The sequence below is a fragment of the Aptenodytes patagonicus genome, chromosome 2 (genome assembly GCF_965638725.1).
Source record: "Aptenodytes patagonicus chromosome 2, bAptPat1.pri.cur, whole genome shotgun sequence".
NCBI lineage: Eukaryota > Metazoa > Chordata > Aves > Sphenisciformes > Spheniscidae > Aptenodytes > Aptenodytes patagonicus.
In genome coordinates this window covers 156,620,223-156,648,064 of record NC_134950.1, presented here as the reverse complement: position 1 = coordinate 156,648,064, position 27,842 = coordinate 156,620,223, and the positions used below count along the sequence as shown (strand labels likewise).

Genomic DNA, 27,842 nt, shown 5'->3' with positions numbered 1-27,842 from the left:
GTGGGCTCTCCCTAAGATAAAAAATAAAGCATGCTAGTGCTATGATCGGCTTTTAGGCTTTTGAGGAAAAATTGTATGTGGTATTTAAGGTTTTCTGCTTGGCAGTCAGAACAGTTTACTTTACATTTAACTTTAGAATAAGGAAGAAATAAAACCAACATGCATGCAATGATGATACCTATTTTTATATAGCAAACTAAGTTTACAAAAAAATTCTTTGATTTTTGTTTGTTTTATTAATTTAACTGTTTTTGATGATTGATCTCTTTTCATGCCATCAGATTAATCTTCAGGTACGTAGTATTCAACAGTGCTTTCATCACCATGACTTGATTTCTGGAATGATTTTATTTTTCTGTGTATGTTTGTGTGGGGTTTTTTGGTTCCTTCACGGTACATGTTCATATTCCCTCATTTGTCATTGTCTCACAGTGATATGGTAAAGCTCGTAGAAGTCTCCAACGACGGCGGGCCTTTGGGAATCCATGTAGTGCCTTTCAGTGCCCGAGGTGGAAGGTAATGTATCGTGTAGGATTTTAATTGAAACATAACTTGCTGTGTTTTATCTTAGTTGTGTTAATTTTTGTATTGTGTACCTTTGCCTTCTGTAGAATATTGTATGTTTTTCAAAAGGCAGTCTCACTGACCGGAAGAAATGCAAGTTTACTGACTGTACTTGGAATGGACTCTATAATGGAAAGGCACTGCTTAAAATGAGTTAGAACTGCGGGGCTTTAATAGAGGTTCTGTTGTGATCTCATGGGAAATTGAATTATAAGGACGTTTCCTTTTGGACTCTTAAAAATTATAATCTGCTGCTTTAGTTCAGGTGGATATTTATGCAACATTTCCTTGCTGACTGTTTAGAGCCACAAGTTCCAAAATAACAGCAGGAGTCTAAACCAGAGGCATCCTAGTGGAGGAGAAAACAATCATCATGCTTTTGATATTTAGTGTCGGCCCATCTGTTGGGGTTAAAATGAAGTAGCAAAACCAGTTGAAATGTTCTGGTTTTGGGGAAGGTGAACCCATTTTAGTTATATGACAAGCTGGAACTCCTGAGGTTTGAATGATTAAAAAAAAAAAAAGTAAAGAAAGTAATTTACATTAAAGATATCGTTTGGGGGATTATATTAATAAACAGAATGCATCATCTCTAATGCTTACTTTGCTAAAGTAGAGTTTTAGCATTTAGGGTCATTAACATAGTCTCAGAAAAATAGCTTAACTTTTGTGGTAATTAGTGGTGGATTTGAAGCTTTTAGGTATGTTGAAAAAATGATAATTCTTCAGGTATATAAGCAAATTTTATTTTGGTGATGCATGTTCTAAGTATACACTGTATTTTCCATCTTTAGGGAAAAGGGGAACAAATACATTTTTGAAAAAATAATCTTTGATTACACAGGTAGGGGTATTATGTTCTCACATGTCTGTTGACCCAGCACCAATTTCAGTTTAGAGCAAAACTAACTTGCTATATATATCTCTCAAAAATTAATATCAACCTATTTTCAGAGATGATAAATGTATTTTTCCTTCTATACCAAATACCTTCACAAGATTTTAAACACAGTATGAGTTTTATTTGCCATAGTTACTTTAAACCCAATGCTTTCATTGCCATACAGACATGTATTAATGAGAAAATGTAATTTTTTTTTTAATTTAAGGCTACTTTTTCTGAGGACTACAAGTATTAAGAACAAACTTCTGTAATGTGGTAAATTCTTCTATTCATGATCTGAAATTTAGTAAATGCAGCGTGGGGATGGAAAGGGCATGAGTGAATGATACTTCAAAAGTAAGGTCACAAGTAAATCCCCTAAAGTTGGAAATGGTTGAAATTTTCACACAGTTATCTGGGATTTAGACAGTGTGAAGGCCAAGAAAAAGACCAAAAAATGTTGGCTGCCTACTAAGTACTTATTTAATAAAATTGATGTTAGAAATTTATATTTTGACATTTTGAATAAGAATTTTAACTCAAGTAAAATTCACTTCCAGGCTGTTAGTGTGGTTGTCAAGTCTGAGGTGAAGCTTAAACTGTTTATACATAATGATAGCATGTAAAATGAGGAAGCCATAAACACAGAAATAAAATATCTCACTTTTTTTAAGGACGCTAGCTATGTCAAGAGCTACGAAGGACTTTAAATTCTTTTTTTGTCCTGAGTTTGGGATTATATGGTAAAGTTTTATTACAGGAAAGCCAATTTTAAATGCAGATGCTTAGAATCAAGACATACTTGAAAATCAAATTCTGTTACAAGGCAAATAATTTTTATATTAAAATTTATCTACTTCTTCCTAATATTAGAACTCCTCTCATTGAAAAATGGATGGTATGTGCAATTGCTGTCTGAGTTTTTTTGACCCCCCCAAAAAATAATCTGCTGGAGAAGGGAGATACTTGGGTCCATGTCTTGAAAGTGCAGAGGAGCAGAGTTGGAGAGGACCTCGGATATTTCCAAAACGTTTCTCCCATGCTCTCTGCATTGTAGTGGAAGAAAAGTAGAGTTCATTGCTTGGTATTGATTATAAGCACTCGTGTTGTACTGCTGCTTTACTGTCAGCTGTGCCCACACCTCTACACGTTTTCAGTGAGAACAAAGACATTTTCTCCAGCTGCCTGCAGCCTGCAGTGTGGGCAGGGAAAGAAATGCACCCAACTTCAGTTTTGGAGCACTTGGTGGGGGTTTTTGGTTTCCTCTTTTTTTTTTCTTCTCCTGGTCCCCCCAGCTCTTTTGAGCAGATAAGATACACTTGGTTCTCCTTTTGCTAGATTCAGAGGGAGAGCAGATACTTGGCAGGAATCCTCTTCTGCCTACTTGTTTCTCACTCTAGCACATGGCTGCTCTTTGTTCCTCTTCTGGCTGTAAAGCATAATGCTCCGTGCTGCAGTGAACTAACTTACTTGAGCAGGGGATCTGCTCAGTAGAAACCTAAATATACAAAACCAAACACAAGACTCAGTAAAGACTTTGAGGGATGTCCAAAAATAAAAGATCTGATGTATCACGTAGCTTAGTCCATTGGCCCACTGTTGTTTTATATTTGCTTGGTGTTCAATTCCAGTTATGCTGTGTTTTCAATTTTCTTCCAGTTCCTTTCTTTTGCTTTTGCAAATGTTACTCAATAGGCAATGGTTATTAAATCAATAATTTAAAAAAGTGAAAAAGTGTAGAAACATACTAATTCAATTCTCCCTTTCTTCCCCTATGCAATAAGCAGGGGCCTTCTCCCATCAAAAATCCTCCCTCCCTCAAAGCAAACACCCCAAACCTCTAAAAATTATATGCCATAACTATGTCCTTTATTTATATTGAGGAAATATTTGGCTTTTTCATGGTCTTTTGAGGGTTTGAGTTTGGAGTAAGAATCTGTCTTCAATATTGGCTTTTGATCTTGAAGAAAATGTGTAAAAATCTCTGCCTCGTCTATATAGATGCTACTAATTATTTCTGTTCCTAGTAAAACTGAGACTTTTTTTTAACGGGGGAAAAAAAAAATCTCTCCATAATTCTCTGGGAAAAGTACTATTGATTCATACAGACGTGGTCAAACTTTCTTCTATGGATATGTTTCCTTATTATCCTTCTGTTTTTACCTCTAGAAGTTTATCAGTCCTTTATTGGCCTTTTGATCATATGCTTTGGATAACAGAGTTTGTTCACCTTATCAAAAGGGAGGATGATATTCATCACTTCATGGTTGTGAAGTTTTTCAAGATAAACTTTTTGTTTGCAAAACCTGCTTGCACATTTTTGCAATGGCATAGATGCAGTGCTAAGCAGAATAGGAAGCATGAAAACGAAAGCAGAAAGAAGGACAGAATAGAAAGTGAACAGCAAAGTGTTTAGATAAGAGTAGAGGAAAGAGGAAATGAATGAGAGGAAAGCATAAAAGGAAAGAAAATTCTAAATCTGTGCAAAATTGCCTTTTAGCGCCAATCCTTGTTTCTTATTAGGTGCTCAGAGAGGAGAGCAAGCACTCAGTCCCTTAAGAATAGCATTTGAGCCATCCTGGCTGATGGGGGATGTTATGTTGATGCATAAATGGGGTTGCATCGAGTTCTCTGCAAGCGTAGTAGTAATTATAGCATAATTTACCATCATATGGCTTTTTCTACTTTTAAGAGTCTTTGAAATCTTCTCAAGCTCTATACCCTAGCTGCTCTTCCGAAATCCTGCCATGTCTGTCTTTGGAAGGAGATTCAACTGACACAAGGAATATATGAGATAATATCGGAAATCTCTGTGAATAATGATATGGAAGTTATAGTCCCATAGTCCCAAGACTACTGTGATAAAACAGAACAGAAAAGGATTGGGATATTCATCTGAAAACCCCATAAAGAACATCCATTAATAAGTATTAGACACATTACTTTGAAGCAGAGCAGTATGTAGGGCTCTGCCAGCTGTTCTGCCTATTGAAGTATGCCACAAAATCCATGATAAACCGTACAGCTAAAACCTGGCAGCTAAAAATATTTAATCTCTGTTTTTGTGTTATATATCCTAAATGTCTTAAAAATATTAAGGAAGTCTCAGAAGAATGGGGAAAAGACTGAATTTTATTGCTTTTTGTCAGTTTAAATGACAAATTTAACAGATTTTATTAAAAATTTAAAAACCTCAAATGAAGGTAGGCATTGATGTATACACAATCCCCGTACTAGAAAATTGTTTATATGTTTTTCTGTTCTGTAGTTTTGGGGTTTTTTTTGCTTTTAGTGGAAGTGCCCTTCATTTTCTAGAGTTTATAAATCACCTCATATTTCACTGTAGAAGTTTTAGTCTTTTACTCAAGATACAAAGAAAACTAAAGTAATATCTAATGGCCATTGTCTATACTGAGAGTCCTTAATACTGCCTTCAAGGTGCTTCTCTAATGATTGTATTCATTACATTGGATCATCTAGGAGGTAGGTGTTATCTGCATCTCCATTTATTCCTCTACTGCATTTCCAACTTTAAGTCTCAAAGGTAGCTGTGGTTTTCAAAAACTTACGCATTGGGAAAAGATTCCCTGTGGTGTGAATGTAGCATTCCCTCACTCTTTTAGCTGAATTCAAGGCTTTCTTTGTCTGTTCTCAGCCTTTAAAAAGTTATATAAACTTAATTTGAAGTATTATTCAAGCTGAAAAGCTGAGGAGTAGTTACCAAAGATTGGAAATTGGTTCCGGACTTCAGGCATGAAAGCTGATAAAGTTATTTTAATGGCTCCGCAGTAGCGCCGTGACGTCAATGTTGTGCTAAGGAGTTTATGTCAAATTTAGCATTGATCAGCCACGATAATTTAACTTGAACAAACAAGCTAATTTGCCTACTCTAACCTCCGAATCTCAGGAAATTTATACCGTGTTTATGTTCCTGTAGAACTTCTCAGAGATCTTTCATTGCATGAAACCGCTACACATCGGCTTTTCAATCAATCCTTATTTTTGCCCCTTAATCTAGTTTTTGCCTTTTCATGTTAGTGACTTTACATAAACATCTAAATTGGTTATTTTCTCTTCTGTCTGATTTGATTATATTACAGTTAGCTTGCAGGTAATAGGTAAATAACTTCAGTGTGTATGTACAATGGGCGGTGATGGCCAAATCATATTCTAGATGCTCAATGTAATATTTTTATTACTCTCATAGTATTTACACTGTCAGTTTTTATTAAGACAAATTATCATCATTTCCATACAGCTGTATGGCATGTGGGGAGTTCACAATTTCAAAGAACTACCCAGACTAACTCAGGCAATTTAGATGTCAATAAAACATTCACTGTTTATTTCTAGTTTTATCATTGGTTGTGATTTATACTGAGAACTGAAATGTTAACACATGTAGCTGAGTTTATTTTAATTGTATAATTAGAGTAATGAACCTTGTGGAAATACAGTGGTGCAAATGCTAATATAATCTAAGATGTTTACATTCCTAATTAGGTATTTAAAACAAACACAAAGATTGAGCTCTGTGCTTTGATACTGTTTCCCTTCTGTCCCCATGTGAGCTAACGTTAGTTTAAAACAGTGCAGGTACCAAATTTCCATTTATAATTATTGTTTCGACAGGGTTGTAGACTTGCAGTGTTTTGCAAAGGTTCACAGAATATTTAATCTCATTCTTGAAAAGTTATATTTTAAAATGTTTATAATGGAAGAATTTATGTTAGAATACGTGTTGACTTAGTTTAACTGGACAAGTTTAAGCAAATTCAAATGCGCCCATATATATTTGTATGCTACATGGTTGAGTTTAAGCAAATATATATAGACTTACGTGTTTTATATTAGACTAGTTTATAGGCTTTCAAAATTTATGTTTTCCTAATACAGGAAATATAATATTGAAACTGTAGTAGAGCTACATCTCCACTTACCAGGATTAATGGTGGTGGCATACAGCAGGGAAAGAAAAAATCCAATTAGTTTTTAGGTTATTGCATATTTACAGTACCAGGTCTACTCTGTTTATCTCCAGTTACTGCAACAACAAACATAATGCCTTTTTGTAGAGTCATAGTCTTACATCTAACCATAACATACTGAAGAAATACTGTAGGAAATTGGTTGGCTTTTGTTACTAAAATTTTCAGTAACATAGATTTTCTGCAAGTTCTAGGAGAGTTTACTCTGCTATGCAGAACCACATTCAGGAAATTGTTTCTGGAACTGTGTCTAAAGGGATCTTTTGGCCCATGTGTTTATATAAAAAAATTAAATACATGAAAAGGCACTGTGCGGATCCTGGTTTCAAATTTGACTCAGGCTGTTCATCCAGCCTTGAATCTGTTCTCAGTGACTTTACCTTTATATGCCTTGGTTAACCTAGCTCTAACATTTTTTAAAAAGCTAGATCCTCATGTGTTTGAGATGAGCAATCTTGCGTTAGTAGAACTTGTAGCCTTTCTTATTTGAAATTTTGACTGGTAGTTTATTTATGTGTTACATTATTTTACCATTGGTTAGGATGAGTAATATTTTTACTAGATTTGACAGCTTAGGTGAAGTAAATTTAAGAAATGACAAACCATGCATAAAGATGCATCTTGCATTAATAATTTAATATAACTTCAGAATGCAAAACAGTAGAAAGCAGCGTTTCAAGAAAAATGCTATGCAAAAACTATTGATAGACCAATTACTTCGTAATCGTAAGTACACGGAGACATTAGGATGAAATAATCATATTATTTTGTATAGTGTATTATCATAGTATTAACTTGGGAGTGTTGTACCTTGTGTAGAATATGTTTTGATATTTAGCATATTGGTATTTTGATATTTTTTATATTTAACGATATAAACAAAGCACCTGCTGCAGTTACTGTGTATGCTCTCGTGCAAGCATTGCATGCACATCCAAATTCTGAATTGTCTTTGGGCATTACAGAGGAGCACACCTGCATCAAAGTGCTGTTGGGCATGAGGTGAAAGAAAAGGAAGAGTAGACACAATTCTTTCCTCTCTTCCTCAAATATTTTAGTGGTTTTCTTTTAAATGTAGCATTCCCAATTTTATATTTGCTTGTTTATCTCTTACCCATTTAGAGATACCCTCTTCAATAACTTCACTTTGGAGCTCAAAGACATTGTCTCCCCAGAGAAATGCAACAACTCACAAGTGAAAAAGTCACAAACTCGTTTTCTAACCATCGGTTTTATGTGTATCAAAACTATAATTCTGATAAAACTAATGTAGTGAAGGCGTACAAGTCTCTTTCCTTTTCATCATTAACATTCATAACTGTTATTTTAGTGCTTTCTGCAAGTAACAAACAAGCCATAAAACTTTATTTTTTATAATTATTTATCAGTTTTAAAAATCTGAGACTGTGTTGAAAGCTTATTTTAGTGAACAGAAGGAAAAAGGGATTGAATCAATATTTTTAAAATTTGTTTTGTTTTACTTCCTGTGACAACATACCTTCATCATTATCAGCAAATTTTAGTACAATAAATGGAGCACAACGAGGTCATTAAATTAGTGTGTGACTGTTGTGGAGTTTTAGAATTTTTTGTCATGCAAACTATTAGAGGATTGTGGGAAAGGCAAACAGAAGACCACCTAAAATATCTAGATAATACAAGGTGTTTCACTACCTTGGTGATCAGAAAAAAAAAACCATGGAAGAATTGTTTTTGCTTTGGGAAATTTGGGAAAATTGGTTTTGCTTTTTTTTATTTTCCTTTTTAATGGGAGATGCTGGGTTGTTGGAAGGAATCTACAAAAGGTGGAACTTTCCAAACCCAAAGAATATCAGCTTGGGATGGGGAGGGATAGGACTAGATGCACACTAGTATTTGTTGTGTTTTTCAATAATTTTTTTTTTTTTCTGAAATGAGTGTATTCTAGAGAAATGATACTTTAGCTTTATGGAATTTTTCTGGTCCTTGTGCTCACCAGTGTTACTGCAAAGAGACAGATTGCTAAGTGCAGCAGCTGAGCTAAAGTCAAGCCCAATCACGGTTAGCATCAGTGACTGCACCCAGGTGGTCCATCAGGAACGAAATGAGGGTGGAAAAGGTTTGCCTCTGATGGAAACCCCAGACAGGTCAAAGGTGCAGTACGCTGGGTGTTTGCAAAATACTCCGTATCAGTTGGAAACAGAATAGTATCACTTAAATGTTAATGTCTGACTCAAATGTCATTTGATGATTTGTGTTGTCAAAATGCTTTATGTTGTTTTTCTCCTCACGGTCTGTTTACATGTAGAGGATCCTTTCAACATCACATCTTAATGTCTCTAGGTGGTTCCAAAATGGAAATACTACTAGGATTGTTTCTCTTACTCCTTCATCTGCCTTGTAGGAGAAAACGTATGACTGTTCTGTAAATTAAATGTCTTATTTGCATATGTTTATGATAAATTGGTAAATGAAGAATTTAAAGTGGAAGAAATAAGTTAATTTTGCTTTTCTGACCCATTTGATGAAGTGCTCAAGTGCATAAATAACTTTTGAGTGCATGAGGAGCCCTTTTAAGCATCACTGACTGCTCATTTACTTTGAGGTATGTGTGAACTGAAGTGCTATGATCACTGAAAGTTTTGTGCTAAAAGACGTATGTGGTCTTGCAATTCCTGCCACGCAACCAAGTATTTTCCACGCCATACCTTGAAAGGACGTCTGAAAAAGTAATGCTGTTGACTTGGATGATGTGAATTTGACCCACTGATATGTCCTGTGGGATTTCAAAGTAAAGCTGATCTTCTTTAAAAAAAAACAAATGCAGTGTCGATGCAAGAATAATCCTGAAGATTGAATCCTCCTTCAAACCTAGAGTTCAGGTATAGAAACATCATTGACTTTTCACACTATCCCACCAGTACCTCAGAAATCCACTCTTCAGGATCCATTTCATAATTTCAGGTTGAATATTTGTTTGCCTTTTCTCTCTAAGAATGTCCTTAAGATGACACTGTGCCTAAGCACTAGACAGAGGTGACCAACTCATTGAGCAGAGGTTATCAAATGGTAATTGTCTTCAGTCTACTGAACCAATTAATTTAAGATAATAGGCTGAATTAAAAATGGCATTTAAGTTTTTAATTTCCTCTTTGCTGTTTAGTAAAAAAAGTTAAGGCTTAAAAATAAAAGCATTTGGTTCGCATGAAGTTCCTGAATCCTCTCTTCATCCCTTCGTTATAGGCTGGTTATTACGTGAGATGACCCCATGTTTCACTTGCACAGAAGCAGTAGTGAAGGCTGTGGTATTCTCTGCTAATTCAGAAATTCAAATTTTAAGTTGAACCTGTTCAACTTCAGTTAAGTAGCACAAAAGGGGCTGGCTGTCAGATGTGTGGTGCTTCTTGGAGCTTTTACTGCTCAGACATCTAGGCCTTTTGCAAGAATGGACGTGCTATCATCACACTGCCTGTTCGTTCTTACTTCTAAATGATGTGCTTGATTCACCTAGGGTCTTTCTTTCATGGATAAGGGATAATAACTCAGGTAATGCTTATAAATTATTTGAAACTATGATATCCTACTTCAAGGTAAAGATGGTTTAAAATTTAGTTTCTATAGTGATTATGATAAAATATTAAATCAGTAGGATTTTTATGCTGCAAATTGTTAGAACAATAATAATTTGTAAAATTAATATTCCAGAACCCTGGGGCTGTTGGTAAAGCGATTGGAGAAAGGTGGAAAAGCTGAACAAGAAAACCTTTTTCGTGAGAATGATTGTATTGTCAGGATTAATGATGGAGACCTTCGGAATAGGAGATTTGAACAGTAAGTATACTTACCGCACGTTACATTGCATTATTGAATCTTTAACACTGCACCTTGCAGTAATTTGAGGAAATAAAGTATTTAAGAAAAAATTGTCTAAGCTTGCCTTTCAAATAAAGACTGGATACAGTAAGGGACGTTAGTGGTTTTTAATTAGCTAAACTACAAATAATTCAGGATAATTATTGTCATTAGAGTATATGCACTTCTCATTTGATTGTTTTTGCATGTTATGGATTTTTTTCTTCTTGCGTTGGTAAACTGTTTATTGTGAAATTCCCATGTGATTATTTGCTCTTATACTTGCAACGCATCATGTTCAGTATACGTGGACAGCATAGAGACTTTATTTTTAACATTAACACACATTAACCACATTAACATGTGGTTTTGTATGTGTGAGAACTAAAGGTCCTATATGCAGAAACTTCCTGGAGAAGTTTGAGAGATCATAAATATTTGCTCAGTGGAAGTCTGGACTTGGTAGAATCCCGAAATGGTGAATCAGAAAGACTTTTAAAAGTGAAATCAGGTTGTAGTTCGCACACAGATAATTGAAAGAGAAAGCAGAAAAGAGGTATGCAGAAAATGAGTGATTTCAATGATGATAATATTGTTCTGAAAACCCTAACATGTTGAGGGCCAAAGGAACGTCATTTTTTCTGATTGCCCTATACTTAATATACATTTGAAATGTGTTTTTTATTTCTTTGACTCTAACCTGGGTTGGAACATGACCCTGTACCGTATGGTTGAAAACAGCTTGTCTCTGCTTGTTCTGTGGTTCTGAATCACAATTTGTTAAGTCTGTGAAGAGACTTGTTGACTTTGTGTACTTCGGATGGTGACCTAGAGCCCGATGTCTGTGCAGGATTAAGCATTTTTCTCCTATTTCTTAATGTATTCTGAAAGACTACTAACTTACAAAACATAAAGTGTAAACTAGACTTTTTGCAAGACTGCATGTACTCTCAGCAAATTATGGAAATACATAGTCTTTGTAAAAAGTGTAATTTTCATTCTAATAATTCTGTTGTCACTGTGATTACTGTATCTGAAGAAGCAATTATCAAGGTTCAAAACAAAAGGACAGTGCAGTCCTGCCATAGAACTGTCTGCATTTCAAGACAGTGGTTAAGATTTTTGCTTTTCCTAGTCTGGTATTTGGTACGTCAGTTGTTAAGCATATTTAACCATTGTGTTACCCTGGGGCAATAAACCTTAGCAAAAAGCAGACCAAGTAGACTAGTGAACAGATTCAAGTTTTATGGTTTATGCTTGAGTGCAATGTGTCTGTCAGCTCGTGTTGCTTAATTAACATCAGTAATTATGCTTATAATGTCTTGTAGTCTGCCAGTCCTAATTTGCTAATTTTCTGTTCGTTCTGAAACCTAGAGCACAGCATATGTTTCGCCAAGCCATGCGTACGCCGTTCATTTGGTTCCATGTGGTCCCTGCGGCAAATAAAGAGCAGTATGAACAGTTGTCCCAAAGCGAGAAGAACACATACTACTCCAGCCGGTTCAGCCCCGATTCCCAGTATGCTGACAGCAAAAGTATTAACAATTCTGGACTTCACACGTTACAAAGAATGTCTCGAGCGGGTAACCAGTCCGACCAGACAGACTCATACTCGCAGCTACCTCATAGTGTGAATTCATCAGGAAAACCACCCTCGGGCCTGGTACCGTCACCTCAGAAAGTTCTCACCTCCACTGCAAACAGTGGGTATAACGCCAAAAAGATAGGGAAGAGGCTCAGTATACAGCTCAGAAAAGGTAAGGCAGTAGTGCGCTCCTCATACAGCATGAGATATGTGTGTGTACGTGTGTCCAGTGCCGTTGTATTGGGCAGGACAGCTTGCAGAAGCACAGGGGAAGTGATGAATTAATTTTTGAAGCCAAGTGGCTTTGTCCCTGACAGCACGCCCAGGAGTCCAACCATGCATTCGCATTGTGCAGTGTGTTTGCAAAAGGCCGTTTTGAAGAGGGCTTTAACATTGTTTTCTGTCTCTCAGCTAATAGAGAAGTGCAAAGTGCTACAAATTCTGTTGGCCGAGACCCAGGGCGTGGTGAACTATTTAACTAATAAAAGTAAATAAGCGAAAATGGCCCATATTCTGTACTTTACAGATATCATGACTTTTCAAATTGAATAACTGGTTTTGCCATTAGATTTTAAAAGTGTGTTGGATCCAGTTGGTAAATTGGGCTTTCTAATTTCCAGCTAAAGCTTTTTTTATTCCACTGGGATATGAAAGTCTTTGTTTAAATGGTTGAGTTGTAATGTGATATTTCCTATCTTAGGCCTTATGCTAATGTAGTTTGAATGGGGGTGAGAGACTATTTAAAGGCAGAGGAGAAAGTGGTGCATGCTTATCTCAACATCTGTGTTATATGTGCCCATGTAGATGCACTGGTACATCCGTGGAATTTTTATGATCTGTTAAATGTCCTTAGTGAGAAAATTTGGCATTTTTCTGTAGTAACCATCTAGATGCTTTTAAGATAGTTTGAAGTATAATAAAATGCCATTTAGATGCAAGTATTTCTTAGCTCTTGGGAGATTATTTTTTTTAAAAGATTATGCATGCTGTAAACTTCATGGTATTAAAATCAGCATGTTTAAGGTTAGATATAATTTGATCTCTAGGAGCAAGAATAGGGTTTCCATTACACAGCAAAAAGTTTACCAATGTGACAGTATTCTCCATGAACGAAAAGTACGATCCCCTTAGGATATTGTATGTGCTTATTGTTAATAATTTTTATTAATTAATCTTTTTACCGAAAGGTATCAAAGACAATGCATTAAATAATAGAGATTTTACAGTTTCACAGGTACCAGGCTACTTGTCACATTATCATTATGCTTTCCTTTCTATGAACTTCACATGAACCACCAGATTGCTGCTTTCTGGTTGCTGAATTTTAAGCTCTACAAACTTGGATGACATAAGGTTGAGTTGACAGTTTGCTTCTGTTGTTGATGCTCCTTCAATAAATTCTTTAGGCCATCAGCTCAGATCAGCCTGTTTGGAAAAACTTATTGGCTGAGTAAGGAATCACTGCGCTTACAAATATGGTCTCAGTCACTACGGTGATTTTTACCTATTTTTTTTGTGTCTCCTGGAGCCTGTAGAAGTATCACTCGGACATTACATAAAACAGTTCTTAGCCAGGAGTGGAAATATACATTTCATGTAATTTAAAATCACCAACCAATGAATACAGAATATGGGAACTCAGTATTTTTGCACGAAACAAATGTGGCGTTATAGCTGCTCATGAGATATGAGAATATAATTTTGATGTGTTATGGATTCTTTGACTGTCATGCGAGGTTACATTTTGGTCCTCTTGCACTGGATACTGTTTCATAAATACTCTCCCCACTTCTATAATGTAATTTAGCCTTGCTGGCACCAATATATTAGATGGTTTTGGAAGAAGATGCATGCTACCTGTTGATGGAAAGTAATCTGTAAGATACTTCAACATGTAGTTCACACCGGAGAAGTTTGGTGGCTCTTATGCTAGTATAAGCTTTGAACCTAGAATATATTTCAGAAGTTTAGGGGGGATATTTGTTCCTAACATTTGTTCACTTATGTGAGAATACTACTTATGCAGAAATGGCACCTAGCTCAGATTATAGACAGACAGACAGAAACTATTTAGTGTACTGTATTTCATGCATGATGATATTTAAAAAAAAAATGCATAAGGAAGCTACCTTTTTATCATTGCTGTCTTTCATTTGTTAATATCCACTGTGGAAAGAGGCATGTCCTCCCATTTTGGCTTTCATTTGGTCACTCTGAGAACATACATGGGGAGCAACAAATTAAACAAAACACTTAAGGGTGCCCCCAAGTAGTTTGTTATAAATATGAGTGCAATAGGGATGTTGATTGTCTTTGATTATTTCTAATGAAGGGTGTTGTAATAATACAGGCTTTATAGATATCTAACAAATGTGCTTTCTTTGTAGCTAATAGACAGCAGTTATTTCACCAATTACCATCATTAGATTAAAACCTCCTTGTGGGGTGCATTAAAGCATACAAGCATGTAAGGCTTCATCTTGAATTCACTTTCGATTTAACCTGCGCATTCTGGTTAATGATGTAGTATATGAGAATTGACTTTTTTTCAATACAGACAGACCTTCTTTATTACAGCTGTGTTTCTATATATTGCATGAGCTTTATTATATAAAATGACATGGTAAGATAACCCTACAGTATGTGCTTCTGTAATTATGATTTCTTAATATTTATTGCTGTTTTGGCATTTTAAAATAACCTGAACTTTCATAGGATTTAGCTGTTTAATAAAGTCAGAAGAGAAGGTCAGTCATATGTTTCAGTCAATGCAGAATGTTTGTTGGCTTTTCTAAATGAAAATGGATATCTGTTTATCTTTCCTTAAAGGTCAGGGCCTGAACTTTTAGCATATAGATGTAGGGGTTATTGCTGATATTCTAATGCCATTAAGGCTGTATAACAGTCTAACTTAATAGCTCACACAAATTAAGATAGTACAAGAGATGACAGTAAGCCTGTGTTTGTAAATATTTTGGTGTGAGCTGATACACAGTAAGTATAAATAAATAAAAATAGTTCTTTACAGCTAATATATAGAGAAAATAGACCACTGGGATAACACCCAGAGTGTTAGGACAAATTTTGACCTCATATACACCAGGACAATTCCAGAGTGTTTCTTCTTTGACTGCAAGGGTTCGAGCCAATGCAATTGAGAAAAATTTAGTCCAGCACTTATAAATAATAAATAACCAATTATACAACAAATGATTGTACAGATTAGTCTTTGAGCGCTAACTCGCAGCATTTAGCCTCATACTCGCTAAAGCATTCAAAAGACTGCTTTTCAATTGGACATTGTATTCATATATTCATATATACTGGTTTTGACATCACTGTACTAAGACAAAGCCTGAAGTACTCAGTCTTTAAATTAGCTTAATTTTATTTGATTGCCCTTAAGTATAATACTCCTTGCATCGGATCATTTCTATCTATAACTATATATTTGTCTAGCTAAATTAAGTATATAATTCTTGAGGTAAAATGTCAAAACTGAGCTCTTGTTTTTTAAGTTGGCCCTAGTTCCACCAAAAATTTTACTATTTTTTGTCTGAAGTATTCAGTGCATCAGGACTTCAGTCCACATCTCCCCACTTCCAGAGCGCGACTTAACTACCAGCCATGGGAGTTGTGATCATCTCTTTCTTTTTGGCCCAAAGAATAGTTCTCTCTTGCAAAATAGTATAGCTTCAAGAGAAAGAAATGAGTGACACAACTGCAGGATACCTTACAGCAGGAATACTGTAGGAATCACCAAGTCCACCACAGAAAGGGTGTAGCAGCTATGTCCTAGGAGATGGTGAATCCTGAGAAGATGGAGGCACCTTTGTGCAGTACAACAGAGAAAAATGGTTAAATTGCAGATGTGAGGAGTATTACGAGACTCCTTGCTCTTCAGAGTTTCTTGTTGGATTCCTGTTTGGCTTGCTGGCCCTTCTGTGGTTAATAATGCTCCATCTTACATACAGAGCCGAGCTTAAACGCTGCAAGTCCCACCAGGTGACTGGGCACTCAGTGTTACGGTGCGGTGACACTCAGCCCTGCCACACCCAAGGTCCTTTCTGCAAGAAGTCATTAGACACAAATAAGATGCCATGGACAGTTTGGAAGTACACTGATTTAAAATGGCATCATATTTGCTATGGATTAAAGCACATGTATGGACAATTACTTGTTTTACTTGGGTTTATATAGCAGAGCGTACAAGACAGGACCCTGAACTTGTCTGTAAGATATCCTGCATCATGTATCTGAAGTGTACAGATTTACATACATTTTTCATCATATTCTTCTGTTTTCCCACACAGTTTCTTGAGCCAGACTTTGAACTGACATTTCAAATTTTTATTTAAAATTTCTTTTGAAGTGATATGTTCTCTTAGACTGATTTTAGAATTCCTGTTCAGATGCAGTATGGGTGTTCGTCACTTTTGAAACGAAGCATGTAGATTCCTAAATTACTTAAGTGACCTTGAGAAATGAGATTCAAAACTGAAGCAAATCATTTTGGGCATTATTAGCCACTGAAGAAACATAAACTGCATCAAGTTTCATCTTTCCATTTTTAAAAAACACTTATGATCACTATTTATTAGCAGGCTGTAGCACAAATGGAAGAGTGTTTCTATTAGGTTGATCAAAGATTTTCTTGAGAGGTCTGAGCTTTGCTTGCAGAAAAATGTTGCTCCAAATCTCTCAACTACACAAAAACGGGCATGCAATTAATTTGTCTTGATTGTGCATGTGACTGCAGAAATTTTATAGACAGCTGAGCAGTCAGCCTTCTAAGCAATCATTTGCACGTACAGTTACCCTGACTACGCATACACAAATTCTAAAAATATGGGCATTAAACTAGGAGCAGTAAAATAACATTTCAGGAAGTATCTAAAATAGTCTTGGTTAGTTTAGTGAAGCCCCTGACATGAGGAGAGCATATCTGCTGTTCAGCTCTTGCATGAGGTCCAGTCCTTAATAAAAACTGCTTTCTAGCATAAAACAGTAGGATAATTATTTCAGCAATCATCCATCCGTGCATAGATCTCAAGAAAGAGACTATTGTGAAAAAGCAGGAACTTGAAATGCTTGGAAGGAGAGTGTCTGTTCTGATTATTGTCAGAGAGCATTTGGCCCTTCTGCTTAGTTTTATTGTAATGTTATCTCACTCCTTATTCTGGATCATTTTATAGTCTAATACTTTCATTAAGTGGAGATGCTTTATTTTGTAATTTTTGTGACTTGGTGTCACAAACTGTTCATATGTGTAACCAACCTCCCTTACTGTTTTAGGAAAGGGAGAGTGTTGTTTTTGTCTTTCATGAAGAATCTGCACTTTTCCTTAACAATCCTTTATTCCATCTGAGGACTGTTCACCCACAGGGATTTTCCATATTTAGGTTGTTCTGAAATGATCTATGCTTCTCTTGCATACGTACTAATAAATGTGGTGCCCAATTGTCTGGTTGTCAAACATTTTCCATTGTTTTAGAAGTGAGTTGTTTGTTTGTTTGTTTGTTTTAAATTTAGGGCGATCTGTACTGAAGTACCTGAGAACTCATCTGCATTTTCTTAAATTAGGGGAGAAAGAAGAGCATGATTTACTTCTAGCTCTTCTTGCAGTCCTGAAAGGGAAGAGAACTGTAAGAGAAGTATCATAAGAAGTTGACAGTGTAGGTCCTTCAGATGTTCCTTATTGGGTCTCTGAATAATGTCCTTTTGAGAGTGACATGAAAGTACTGGAAGCAGTGCAGAGGTGATGCTTGCTTTTTGTCTCATGTTCTGGCAGTGTTTCTATCCAGCAGCACATTTTGCTGCTGAGAATTTGGACCTACAGTTGGTGCTGGATGAGGAGTGCACGATTTTTCATGCAGAACAGCCTTAGAAAGACAGAAACGTTATGTCAGACACACTTTTTCCACAATCAAGAAGATAATTCTAGCATTAGTGAGAAATTAAACACTTCTTCACTGGGAGATAACAGAAAACCTAGCCACGTCTAGTAAGATTTAGTAATTTTTTTAGCATCCCATCAGTTTATGATCAGGCTGATTCCAAATAAGATGATGATGTTCATTTTGAATATGTATTTAATTAACTTCTGTGAAAGTTTTTTGCCCCCCTGTCTTAATGCTACTAGAACTGATTTCCTCCAAAACAGCAACTCAAGCATCAAATCTGCCCCTCTTCTGTTTGTAGAACGTATTTCTTTTACTATTGTAACTGCCCTTTTTATTCACCTAAAACTACTTTGTCTTCAGCTCAGAGTTGGCTGAGCTCTCGAGGTTAATGTGACCTTAGAAGGCGTGTTCAGCATCGCATTCAAGAGAAAAGGAAGCTCTAACTTGTCGAGAGAGTTGCTGATTTATCAAAGAAGCCTAAGAATTTAAATTACACAAATTAGTGGGTAATTTTTAAATGTATTATCACTCGGTGTAATTTGATCGTTGTCAGAGATGACAGCTATAGAGGGAGGAAGACATTTTCTACCCTCTTTCTTTTTAAAATCTATAAGAGATTAAGTTGTACATAGCTCAAATAATCTAGACCTTGCAAAGTAAAGCTCCTATCTTTGGGTAGGATGACTCACGTGTTTTCAAAAAGATGGAAATTCCTTCTCTTTTCTACTCTTGTTCTGGTTCTGCCTGTATGTGTGTCCAGTTTCTCCCATATTATTAGTATAAATCAGAGGTATCAGAGGAGCCTACAGTATGCTTGCACAGTTACCTCATTATTATAATGCAGTTTTACACCCTAAGAACTGAAAACATTTTAGCAGCAGGGAGATATTAAGATGTTATATCATTTCTATCAACAGGACAACTGAAATGCATGGGGTAGAGATAACTAAATCAAGTTATGGGTATAAAAAGAAAAAAAAAGCTTAAAATCAATCCAGTCACAGAAGTCATATTTATTTTTGGCCTTGGTTGAATGTATCAATTTATTTCCCAATCTTGTGAACTTCTAATTTATATACAATAAGCATAGGAGTTTATGAAGCCGTATTAGACAGCTAAGGGCAGCTCTTATGCATGAGTAATAAAATGAAGCAGTGAAAAAGTAAGAGGAAAATGATACCCAAAAGCTGACTCATGCAAAGCTGTACAGAGCAGCATAGCAAAGCGTAGCCCAGTTGAGGCTCCCTCTTTCCACAGAAACAAGTAATTAGAATTTTCTTCTGCTAATATGTGGGCTCAGTGTGGATTTATGGTGTTCTGCCGGCTTTGGTAAAGGCTTTCTGGAGAGCTGACAGCAGAAAATGCCACAGTCCAAATTTATATCCTGTGTGCATTTGTAATGTGAACATTTCAACTTCTGTTTTTTCCACAGGGGTTTAAAGTGGAGTGTGTGAACCAGACATCTGTAATGACGCCATAATCAGGCTATGGGGATTAAGCTTATTAATAATGAACCATTGTCCTGGACGTGCAGTCATGTTCTGATATTACTTTAGAAATTTTAGCAGACAAAACCTGTACTCAAAGATCAATATTCACACAGATCCTTAAAATAAGAAAAAGATAAATTCCATAAAAAGCTGAGATGTGTCTTAAAAAACCTTACACCTGTACAGATCATCTTCACATGTTGCAAGGAGCTAGAGAGTTTGAAGCATCATTAAAATTGTGAGGTCTCCAGAGTAAAATATGGATATTATGAGATCTAATATTTTTTTCATCTTTGTGTAATAGCACTGATAAATTTTATATCAGCCTGAAAGTGGATGAAGACTTTCAAATTCAAATGTCAGTTTTTCAGCTATCTTGAATGCTGCAGACATAAGGAAGGGAGGTTCTCTCATGATAGTTAGCCTAGAGGAATTGATCGAAATTTCCTGAGCAATACGAGCTGCATGCATTTGCTGTGGATACATGAGGACTTACATACTTTCAAGATGAAGACTTTAAAAGGTTGTATCCCTCCCAGCCCTGTCACCTGTGTCAACTTACTTTTTAACATGATTACCATCTTGATAACAAAATACATTGTACTAAATTTTAATCAAATGTAATTGTGCAGATTTCAGAAATCTGCATATAGACTAATGTTGACTATATTGGACTCCTGCTTCCTTTTCCACTTGTGTGAATATTAACCTGCTCAGTAAAAAAGCAGACTTAGCAAATGAACGTGAGGAACAGTAAGACAGAAATTAATTCAGGCTTTAACCTCAAATGGTTATATAGTTGTGTGTCTTTCACATAGGTTGTGTTCAACTTGCCAGGGCTCAAAGCTGAAGACTGTCGCATAAAAGTTTGGCTTCTGTTTGTCCCTGCGATTTTATGCAAAGGGTGTGTTGTGCAATTTTTAGGGACCATACCTGATATTGCTGAGTCCTAACTGCAGGTTGTCTTAGTAGGTCAGATTAAATGTAGGTTGGGCACGCGTATGCCTAGCTAATGAACTTGAACTGTAGACATACCTTGATAACCTCTGAGATGTTTCAAATGGAAGTTGCAGATGCTGACACTCTGTCAGGGATGCTCTCTGCCAAATGGCTGTCTGCATTCCATGCTAGATTAGGTGCCCTGAATAGACTTGATGTGCAATGGTGGGGGGGAGGGGGTGTTTCAACTTAAGAGTTTCAAAGGTTGTTGATAACACTGGACAGATTGCATCAAATAGAGGATCACAAATGAGCTTTCTGCATAGTAGGAAAGGCTTCTGTTTGTCATCTCAGCTTGTGAATCCCAGAGCTGGTGGGGTCCTAAGGTACACTTCAATAACCAATTGTGGGCATAATTTCTCTGAAATATGAGCGAGCCTTGTTTGCCGTATTGACTGGACCCCCTCTCTGGATTTCTCCAGGTCATCGTAAACATCTCTGTTTTGTTTCAGTCAGTCTTAGCCAAGTGTAGTCAGTCACCTGGATGCACAGCAGGACCTCAGAAGTGGCAGCCTGGCTCTGCTCCCTGCCTGCGCGGCGGAAGGTGGCGTAGAACCCAGCGAGAGCCAGGGTGAAGCCCCGGGGCAGAGGAGCTGTTGACAGAAAACAGCCTGAGGTCCCTCGGAGCGGAATAAATGAGACCACTGAGCTCTGGTTCTGTCTGTCACCTGCTGGTGTCCATAAGTGAGCTGACAAAGCCCCGTGGCCAGCAGCATTGGCTGACTGACATTGCTGAAGGAGTCGCGAAAGAGGAAGAAAGGGTCATTGACGAGATCCAGATTGACAAGGGGGAAGGCATTGATAGGATATCAGATATGCTTTGTTCTGATTCCTTGTCACTCAGCTCATCTGAAATAGAAAGTTGGAAATATGGCAATGACTTGGAAGTCATCAGAACAGCAAGTTGTGAGGAGGCCTGCTGAGCCACCTGTGCCAAGACTCAGTGCTTCAGCTATAGCATTCCTGTATATGCCTTTTTTCCTTTTTTTGCCATGCAGTAATTCTTACATCTTATATATCTATTTTCATGGATTGTATCAGTGAGGTATACATACATTCTGCTGGGTAAAAATAATGTATAATATAAAATGTGCATTTTAACAAGTAATATTCTACATTCTTTATGCAGGTACAGAAGGCTTGGGATTTAGCATTACTTCAAGAGATGTCCCAATTGGTGGCTCTGCTCCAATTTATGTGAAAAACATCCTTCCGAGAGGTGCAGCTATTCAAGATGGGAGACTAAAAGCTGGAGACCGATTAATTGAGGTGATGAAGTGTTACATGTTGTTTGTCTGTGTTTTGGCATGAGCCCATGCACTAGTTCACTTCCAAAAGCTCGTAGTAGTTTATGTTATAAGAAAAAGTTTCCCTCTTCTTTTTTTCCTTTTTTTTTTCCCGCTCTGTTTTTTTTAGGTAACAGATCAAGGGCTGTGCATTTTCAGTACGTAACTTGTTTTAAGAGCTGAACCCAGACATACTATGAAAACATGAGTTTACATATCCTTATGTGAATATAGTGCCATAGTCTTGCATTGCTGTTTAGGAATAAGTTGAAGCAAACTAATTGTTACCTAATAAGAGGTATTAAATCAGCATGGAGTGGCAGACCAGAAATTATTGGAGATGTTGCCAAGTATGGAAGACAAAACCCTGAAAAGGTTTAGTGAATTAACTTAAAGGCACAATATAAGAGGAGGGTAGTGCTACAGCGAATCAAGGCCACTTCCCTCCTGAAGGGAGGATGTCCTCAAGGGAATTAAATTTCTCTTAGATAGGCGCACAGCAGAGATCTTCCTGCAAATCCAGCTGGAGTGATATAAGATCTTACCACCCACAGCTCTTCATTACCGTCCCTAAGCCAAATGACACCGGAGGTACAGCTGAGACTGTAACTGCCTCTCAGTGCCCTAACTTCACTTTACTGCAAAATTGGCCAAGTCAGCTTGAATTGTTGCTGGAGGATAGCCCTCTGTAATTACTGTAATTCAAGGTAACCCAGATGACTTGGGTAGAAGGGGACCGAGAACCATTTAAGATGACAGTTATGGCATCTCAACTGCGTGAGCTGTGATCTCTTACAAGGGAAAGGAAAAAGGTGGTTTGCTGACTTCTTCTGAGCACCATGCTCTCTTGCTTAACACCATTAAGTGACTTGCCTTACATTTCCAAAATGTTTCTGAACAGGCAAGCCTTAGAATACCCTGTCTTTCTCTGGCTTCTCCCTTACTCGTTAGCTCATAGAGTGGGAAATTTACTTGTATGTATCCCGTACCTGTCTGTACTGGTAAGTGCTATGTGGAGGCCAAGGGATTGGACAAAGGCAAAATAAAGAGTAACTTCTCCAAAGTTCTTTCGGGGGGAAAAAATTATTTTCTACTTTTGACACAATTTATTGTGCAAGATATGTTTGGAAGATATGTATAACACCAAGGTATGTGGAAACAGGACCAGTTTTGGATCACACATTGATTTTGCCAAAGGATTTTTATGCAGAAATTCTTGTAAAAAATATTGGTAGATGGAATTAGTTGGCTTTAGAGTATACTGCAGTATACTGTTCCTGCTAAAGAGGAGGGAAATATTGCTGTCTTGCTTCTTATTTGTATTCGTATGTAAAGAATGCATGTTTAATTAGTTCTATTAAATGGAAGCTATACTGAGCCAATAAGCAGATTGCTTCAGTGAGGGTTTTTAGTACTGTCCCATATGATTCACATGACTTTTCGGTATGAATGAATTTCTACTGTTTTTCCTGTTTTGGAGTCTTACAATTTCTATTATTTCCTTTGTCACAGGTAAATGGAGTTGATTTAACAGGAAAAACTCAAGAAGAAGTTGTGTCCTTGCTGCGAAGCACCAAGATGGGAGGGACCGTCGGCCTTCTGATTTTTCGACAGGAAGAAACATTCCATCCAAGGGAACTGGTGCGTAAAATAGAGAGCAGCTAAGAGATTTAGATGAGTATGAGCAAATGATTTCATCTTGTCACCTGCTAGTAAACATGCTTGGCCAGCATTGAATATAAGAAAAAAAAACCCAGCTATTTTGCTTTATTTAGAACATTTTACATGAACGTTTGTTATTCTCTTTGAGATCTGCTATTGGAATTAAATATTTGTTAATAATGTATACGTGAGAGTTTTATTTTGGGTGAAAATGCTTATTATAGAAGAAGCTATTGGATGGACTTTATTTGGATGCATGCAGACAAGTAGACCATTTCATATCTTCCATATGGACAAACCTATGTTTGAAAGCCTGCCATTTGTCCCACTACCTGCTCGCTAAAATATTTTAGAGTATATAATACTCTGCCAAAACCGGATATGTAAATGCCTTTCTATCAAAAAGTGGAATACATAAGAAATAGTAGCCTTTTTTGAATATAAATGCAATCTCTGTGGAATGGAAACCCTGCAGTTATTAATTTAGCAGGGTAATTCAGAAAGTGTTTCTGAGGAATTTACATGAAATGGAAATAAAATGATACTTCATACTGTACCTGCTCCACTTGCATAGTGTATACAGATATTTCTCTGATAATTATACAAGATAATTTCTGTTATGAAAAGGTAGACTGTGAATGGAGCAGTCTTACTTTGTTCTGTATTCAATTAGACTGCTGAAGTTATTTATTATTTGTATTATCATAGTTATATATAGCTCTAAAAATAACTTATTTGGCTGCATTATCATGAGAAGATAGACAAATATAAGTGACATTTAGTATGATGAATAGATTGTTTCATTTTCCTATTGGATTTGTGTTATTTTGAATGCAAGGAGAATGACTTTTTGTTTGGCCATTTCAAGACATTTAACATTAGCTTTTTACTTTTCAAAACTACAATTAAACCTAGGAAGTCAAAGTGGCAGGGAAGGTTGCAAATGAACCACACTTTTACCTTAATATTCTTGGAACATGACTTCAGGTACTGAAGTGAAAGTTGTCATAAAATGAAGAGAAATCAACAATTTGAAATCATATTATGCCCTATCTTATTGCTGGAACTGTGAAAGCAACCTGTTTATAAGTTCCTATGATGTAATTTTCACAGTATTGCTATCTTACATAAAGGTGAATGAAAATGCTTTTTAAGTTTTCTAAATAAACTTAGAAGTAAGAAAATGTCTTAATTTTGTCTATATTATTTCTGTATTAAAATGAGGAAGTTATAATGCATAATTTAACATGGTATGTTGTTTAAATAATTGTAAACAAAGATATGATGTGAGTATGGCAGAGATTTAACTATAGTAATACTTGATTTAGTTTTAAAAATAACAGCAAAGCAGCCCCTTTAAATGAGTTCAACCTCAGTAGCCTCCCTGCTGCTGCTCAGGCGATACTCTCTCAGCTGTTTTGGCAAACATCAGCATAGAGAAGCCAGATCTCATTGTGGCTGTGTCAGGTAGTAGGTGGACTCTGCACTATGTAGTCAGAGATCAGATCTGAACTGGTGTACGTTTCTGTAGTTCCAGCTGAACAAATGATATTGTGAGGATCCGACAGTACATGTGTGATGATCCTCTGTTGCATAAGGATTGGTTTGTTTGCATTTTGACATGAAGAAATGTTTGGTGAGCTCTGCTGACTGCTGTCAAAGAGCAGGAGCAGAATTGCTGGGGAAGGTGTTGAACTAAAACCCATCATAAGGGCTGTTCTTTCTTCTCTGGTAAGAAATAATCTTAAAAGAAAAAAAAAACGTCTTTTCGACCAGCTCCTCTCATTGTCTTTTACTAGCTTTATGTGGGGGAAAAAAAAAAGAAAAAAAAAGAGAAAATTAATATTGAAGGAGGGAAGGGAATGATCTGAAATCATGTCAGTTCATCTTTTTCACATGCGAACCTTCTTCGGCCACTTAGGAACAATTTGTCTTTGCATCCTTCCCCTATTTTTGTCATATTTTCTACATTTGTATGCCTTAAATATTAACTGAGATGTGTCTCAGAAACCGTATGCATAAAATCATGTTGTTTGATATTATCCATCTCATAAAGTGCAGGACTTGCTGTTGCTTGCTGAGGAGCGCTCAGTATTAAAAACATTTTATATTTGCCAACATTGTACAGATAGTAATCCCAATAAAAGAGGTGCTTAGATTTTACGTTTTGGGTTATGGCTTGTTGAATGACTTTTGAAAAGTTGCTTATCCTTGGGTTTCTTTATAAGTGAAATGAAGATGATAAACTTTAAGGAGGGTTGTGGAGTTTAATGTCTTTGATGTATGTTGCCATTATTGTCTGGAAGGGACCTACAAAAACGTGTAGCTGTATCTAAAACTTACGGGAATGTTAAGTTGAGCCCATATAGGTTAGTATGGGATCTTTGTATTTTGTGTTGTCAGGTTAGGGGTGTGTGTGCGTGATGGAGAACCATCATCCAGTGCAGCAGCTTGTATACAGATCATGGTAAAAGTGAGTAAAACGTGGATGCAGGGAATAAAATCAAATTGGCAGGAGTCAACTCTAACCAGTAAGATCTGGAAGCATGATTATGCTTTTCTAGAATACCAGGTGTTTTATTGCTTCCAGAGTTAACCTAATGCCAGATAGGTAATATATTAGGGCTTGTCCACATCAGTGTGAGAGGCAGATTGTCTCTTAAAAATCTTCCCTCCCTGCCCCCTTCCTTTGTGAAAGGAGCGAGGATTACTCTGGTTAAGTAGCGCTCCTGTTACACTGTGGTTACCTCGCATAACCGAACGCAACTTGCTGTGAAGGATTTTCTTAGAGCCTGCTACCGACTATGTGAATCCACTGAAGGATTGACTTGGGTTATTTAGCTTTTGAGCTAAATTCTCAGTATCAGCAGAAACTGACTGGCAGAGTTAGTCTCCTGTACCCTACAAGTTAATATGCCCATTGGTACATGTAGGTCCTTTACATGTACCTGGTGGTTGGCTCCTTCATCTTTTTTTCTTATTGGCTGTTAGCTGTAGGTTAAAGCTAAGTTGATGTTTTTGTTACTGCTTGGCCACCACATTTTTGTGCTTAATCATTTGAATCTCCTGCAAAACAGCCCAAAGCAAAAAAGTCCAGTAAATCCTAGCATTTCATTTTGGTCCAGCTGAATGGAAAGAAATAGCTGGTTAGCCCAAAAGTCATCATCCAGCCAGCAGCAAGGTGGCTCCTGGGTGCTCCAAGGGGTTTTAATATGGGTGGATGTGGGCTTGGAAGAGCAGTAGTTCCTTACATGTGTTTCCAGAATTGGTTGGGGGATGCAGAAAGGTTTTCCAATGATGTATGTTGGCCTTTATGTGCCCTGAGACACAGGTGAGGAATGCAAGGTATAAGAGGGTCCCACCTCTGGTGGACTGAAAGCACCGTCCTGTCCTGGGATATCCAGTGCTGTAGTTCTGGTTCATCCAAACACACTCAAGAGGGGAATCCCTTGTTAAAATTAGAATGGATGTTTTAAATAATAGGTACTTGTTTAAAATATTTGGAAGGGTTCATCTGGACTGCTGAGGTCATTCTTTGAAGCCTTCAAAGCAGAAGGGAAAGGCCAGGGGAGAACATCCCTGAATGAGAATGTTCCACCAGCCAGAAAATGGTGTAAGCAGCTGTGATCCTTCCTTGGCCAGATAGCCACCTTCCTTGTAGCCAGATAAAGTCAGGTGCACTGGGCTAAGATCGCTGGAGGTTATTTTTGTTCACCTCTCATTTAGTGCTTCTTTAGACAAATTTGAATCAGGGAGTGTGACAAACACCCTTCATTTTTCCATTACCACTTCACATCAGAATTAGAGCTCTTTGTTTATCCCCCCTGCTGATAGATAGTATATGTCGTATGTAGTCGTGTTCTTATTTTTTTTTTTTACTTCCTTTAGAATGCAGAACAAAGCCAGTCACAAATTCCAAAGGAAACGGTAAGAGCTTTGTCTTTTCCATACTGGAAGACTCCCAAATGTTTTTAAATTGATATGGCACTTCTCCATCAAAGTTTCACAGATCCTCCTTTCACCTTATATACTGTAGATGGCTCTCTCTAGCTTTACATTTTAAATGCGTTTTTTAATGTAATTTCAAATACTGTTTGAATATTATATACAATTCAATTACTATGTGCATTCAAGTGCTATTTGAAATTACATCTTTTATACACAGCCAAAGGCCTAAAGTTGGAATGGTAAGAGTAGACTGTTAGTTTGGGTTACTTGTTGAAACTGATTGTTTAAATCGATTATATGACTGAAACCTGAGATACAAACACAGAAATTAGGCAGTTTGGATTTAAGTCTCAATTGTATCCTCATAGCAAACCACTGTTTGTTAGTTATTTTAAGAATTTATAGGGAAGTAGTATCAAGTTTAACCCTTTGAAGGCTGTAACGTGTTTGTGTGTGATGTATCAGCAAGGCTGTATATTGAGGTTGTATACTGTTTATATACCTCATTTTAGTCAGTGGAACAGGATCAGTGTTAATACGCATTATACGAATATGTGTAAAAAGTTTTTCTGAAATAAAAGGTTTATTTTATGAAATATTAACAGAGAATGTAACAATAATATATTACCTTAAAGATACAGTGTATCTTAGTTAAAGCATACTTCAAGAAACTGCATTCAATTAGGTACCTATTTCAAGATTA

At 36.7% G+C, this 27,842-nt stretch overlaps 1 protein-coding gene across 12 annotated transcripts in view; it reads left to right on the top strand.

Moving 5' to 3' along the window:
* The window catches only part of PARD3 (par-3 family cell polarity regulator), a 467,456-nt gene that overhangs the window by 244,324 nt on the left and 195,290 nt on the right, over nucleotides 1–27,842 (top strand). For 8 of the 12 annotated variants that reach the window (XM_076331848.1, XM_076331847.1, XM_076331844.1 and 5 more), the window contains 6 exons: nucleotides 433–516; nucleotides 10,120–10,245; nucleotides 11,641–12,023; nucleotides 21,373–21,512; nucleotides 23,042–23,170; nucleotides 27,080–27,118. In XM_076331848.1, the coding sequence (XP_076187963.1) occupies nucleotides 433–516; nucleotides 10,120–10,245; nucleotides 11,641–12,023; nucleotides 21,373–21,512; nucleotides 23,042–23,170; nucleotides 27,080–27,118 (901 nt within the window). The remainder of the gene's footprint in view (nucleotides 1–432; nucleotides 517–10,119; nucleotides 10,246–11,640; nucleotides 12,024–21,372; nucleotides 21,513–23,041; nucleotides 23,171–27,079; nucleotides 27,119–27,842) is intronic. The other 4 variants (XM_076331853.1, XM_076331849.1, XM_076331852.1 and 1 more) reach the window with 1 other exon arrangement.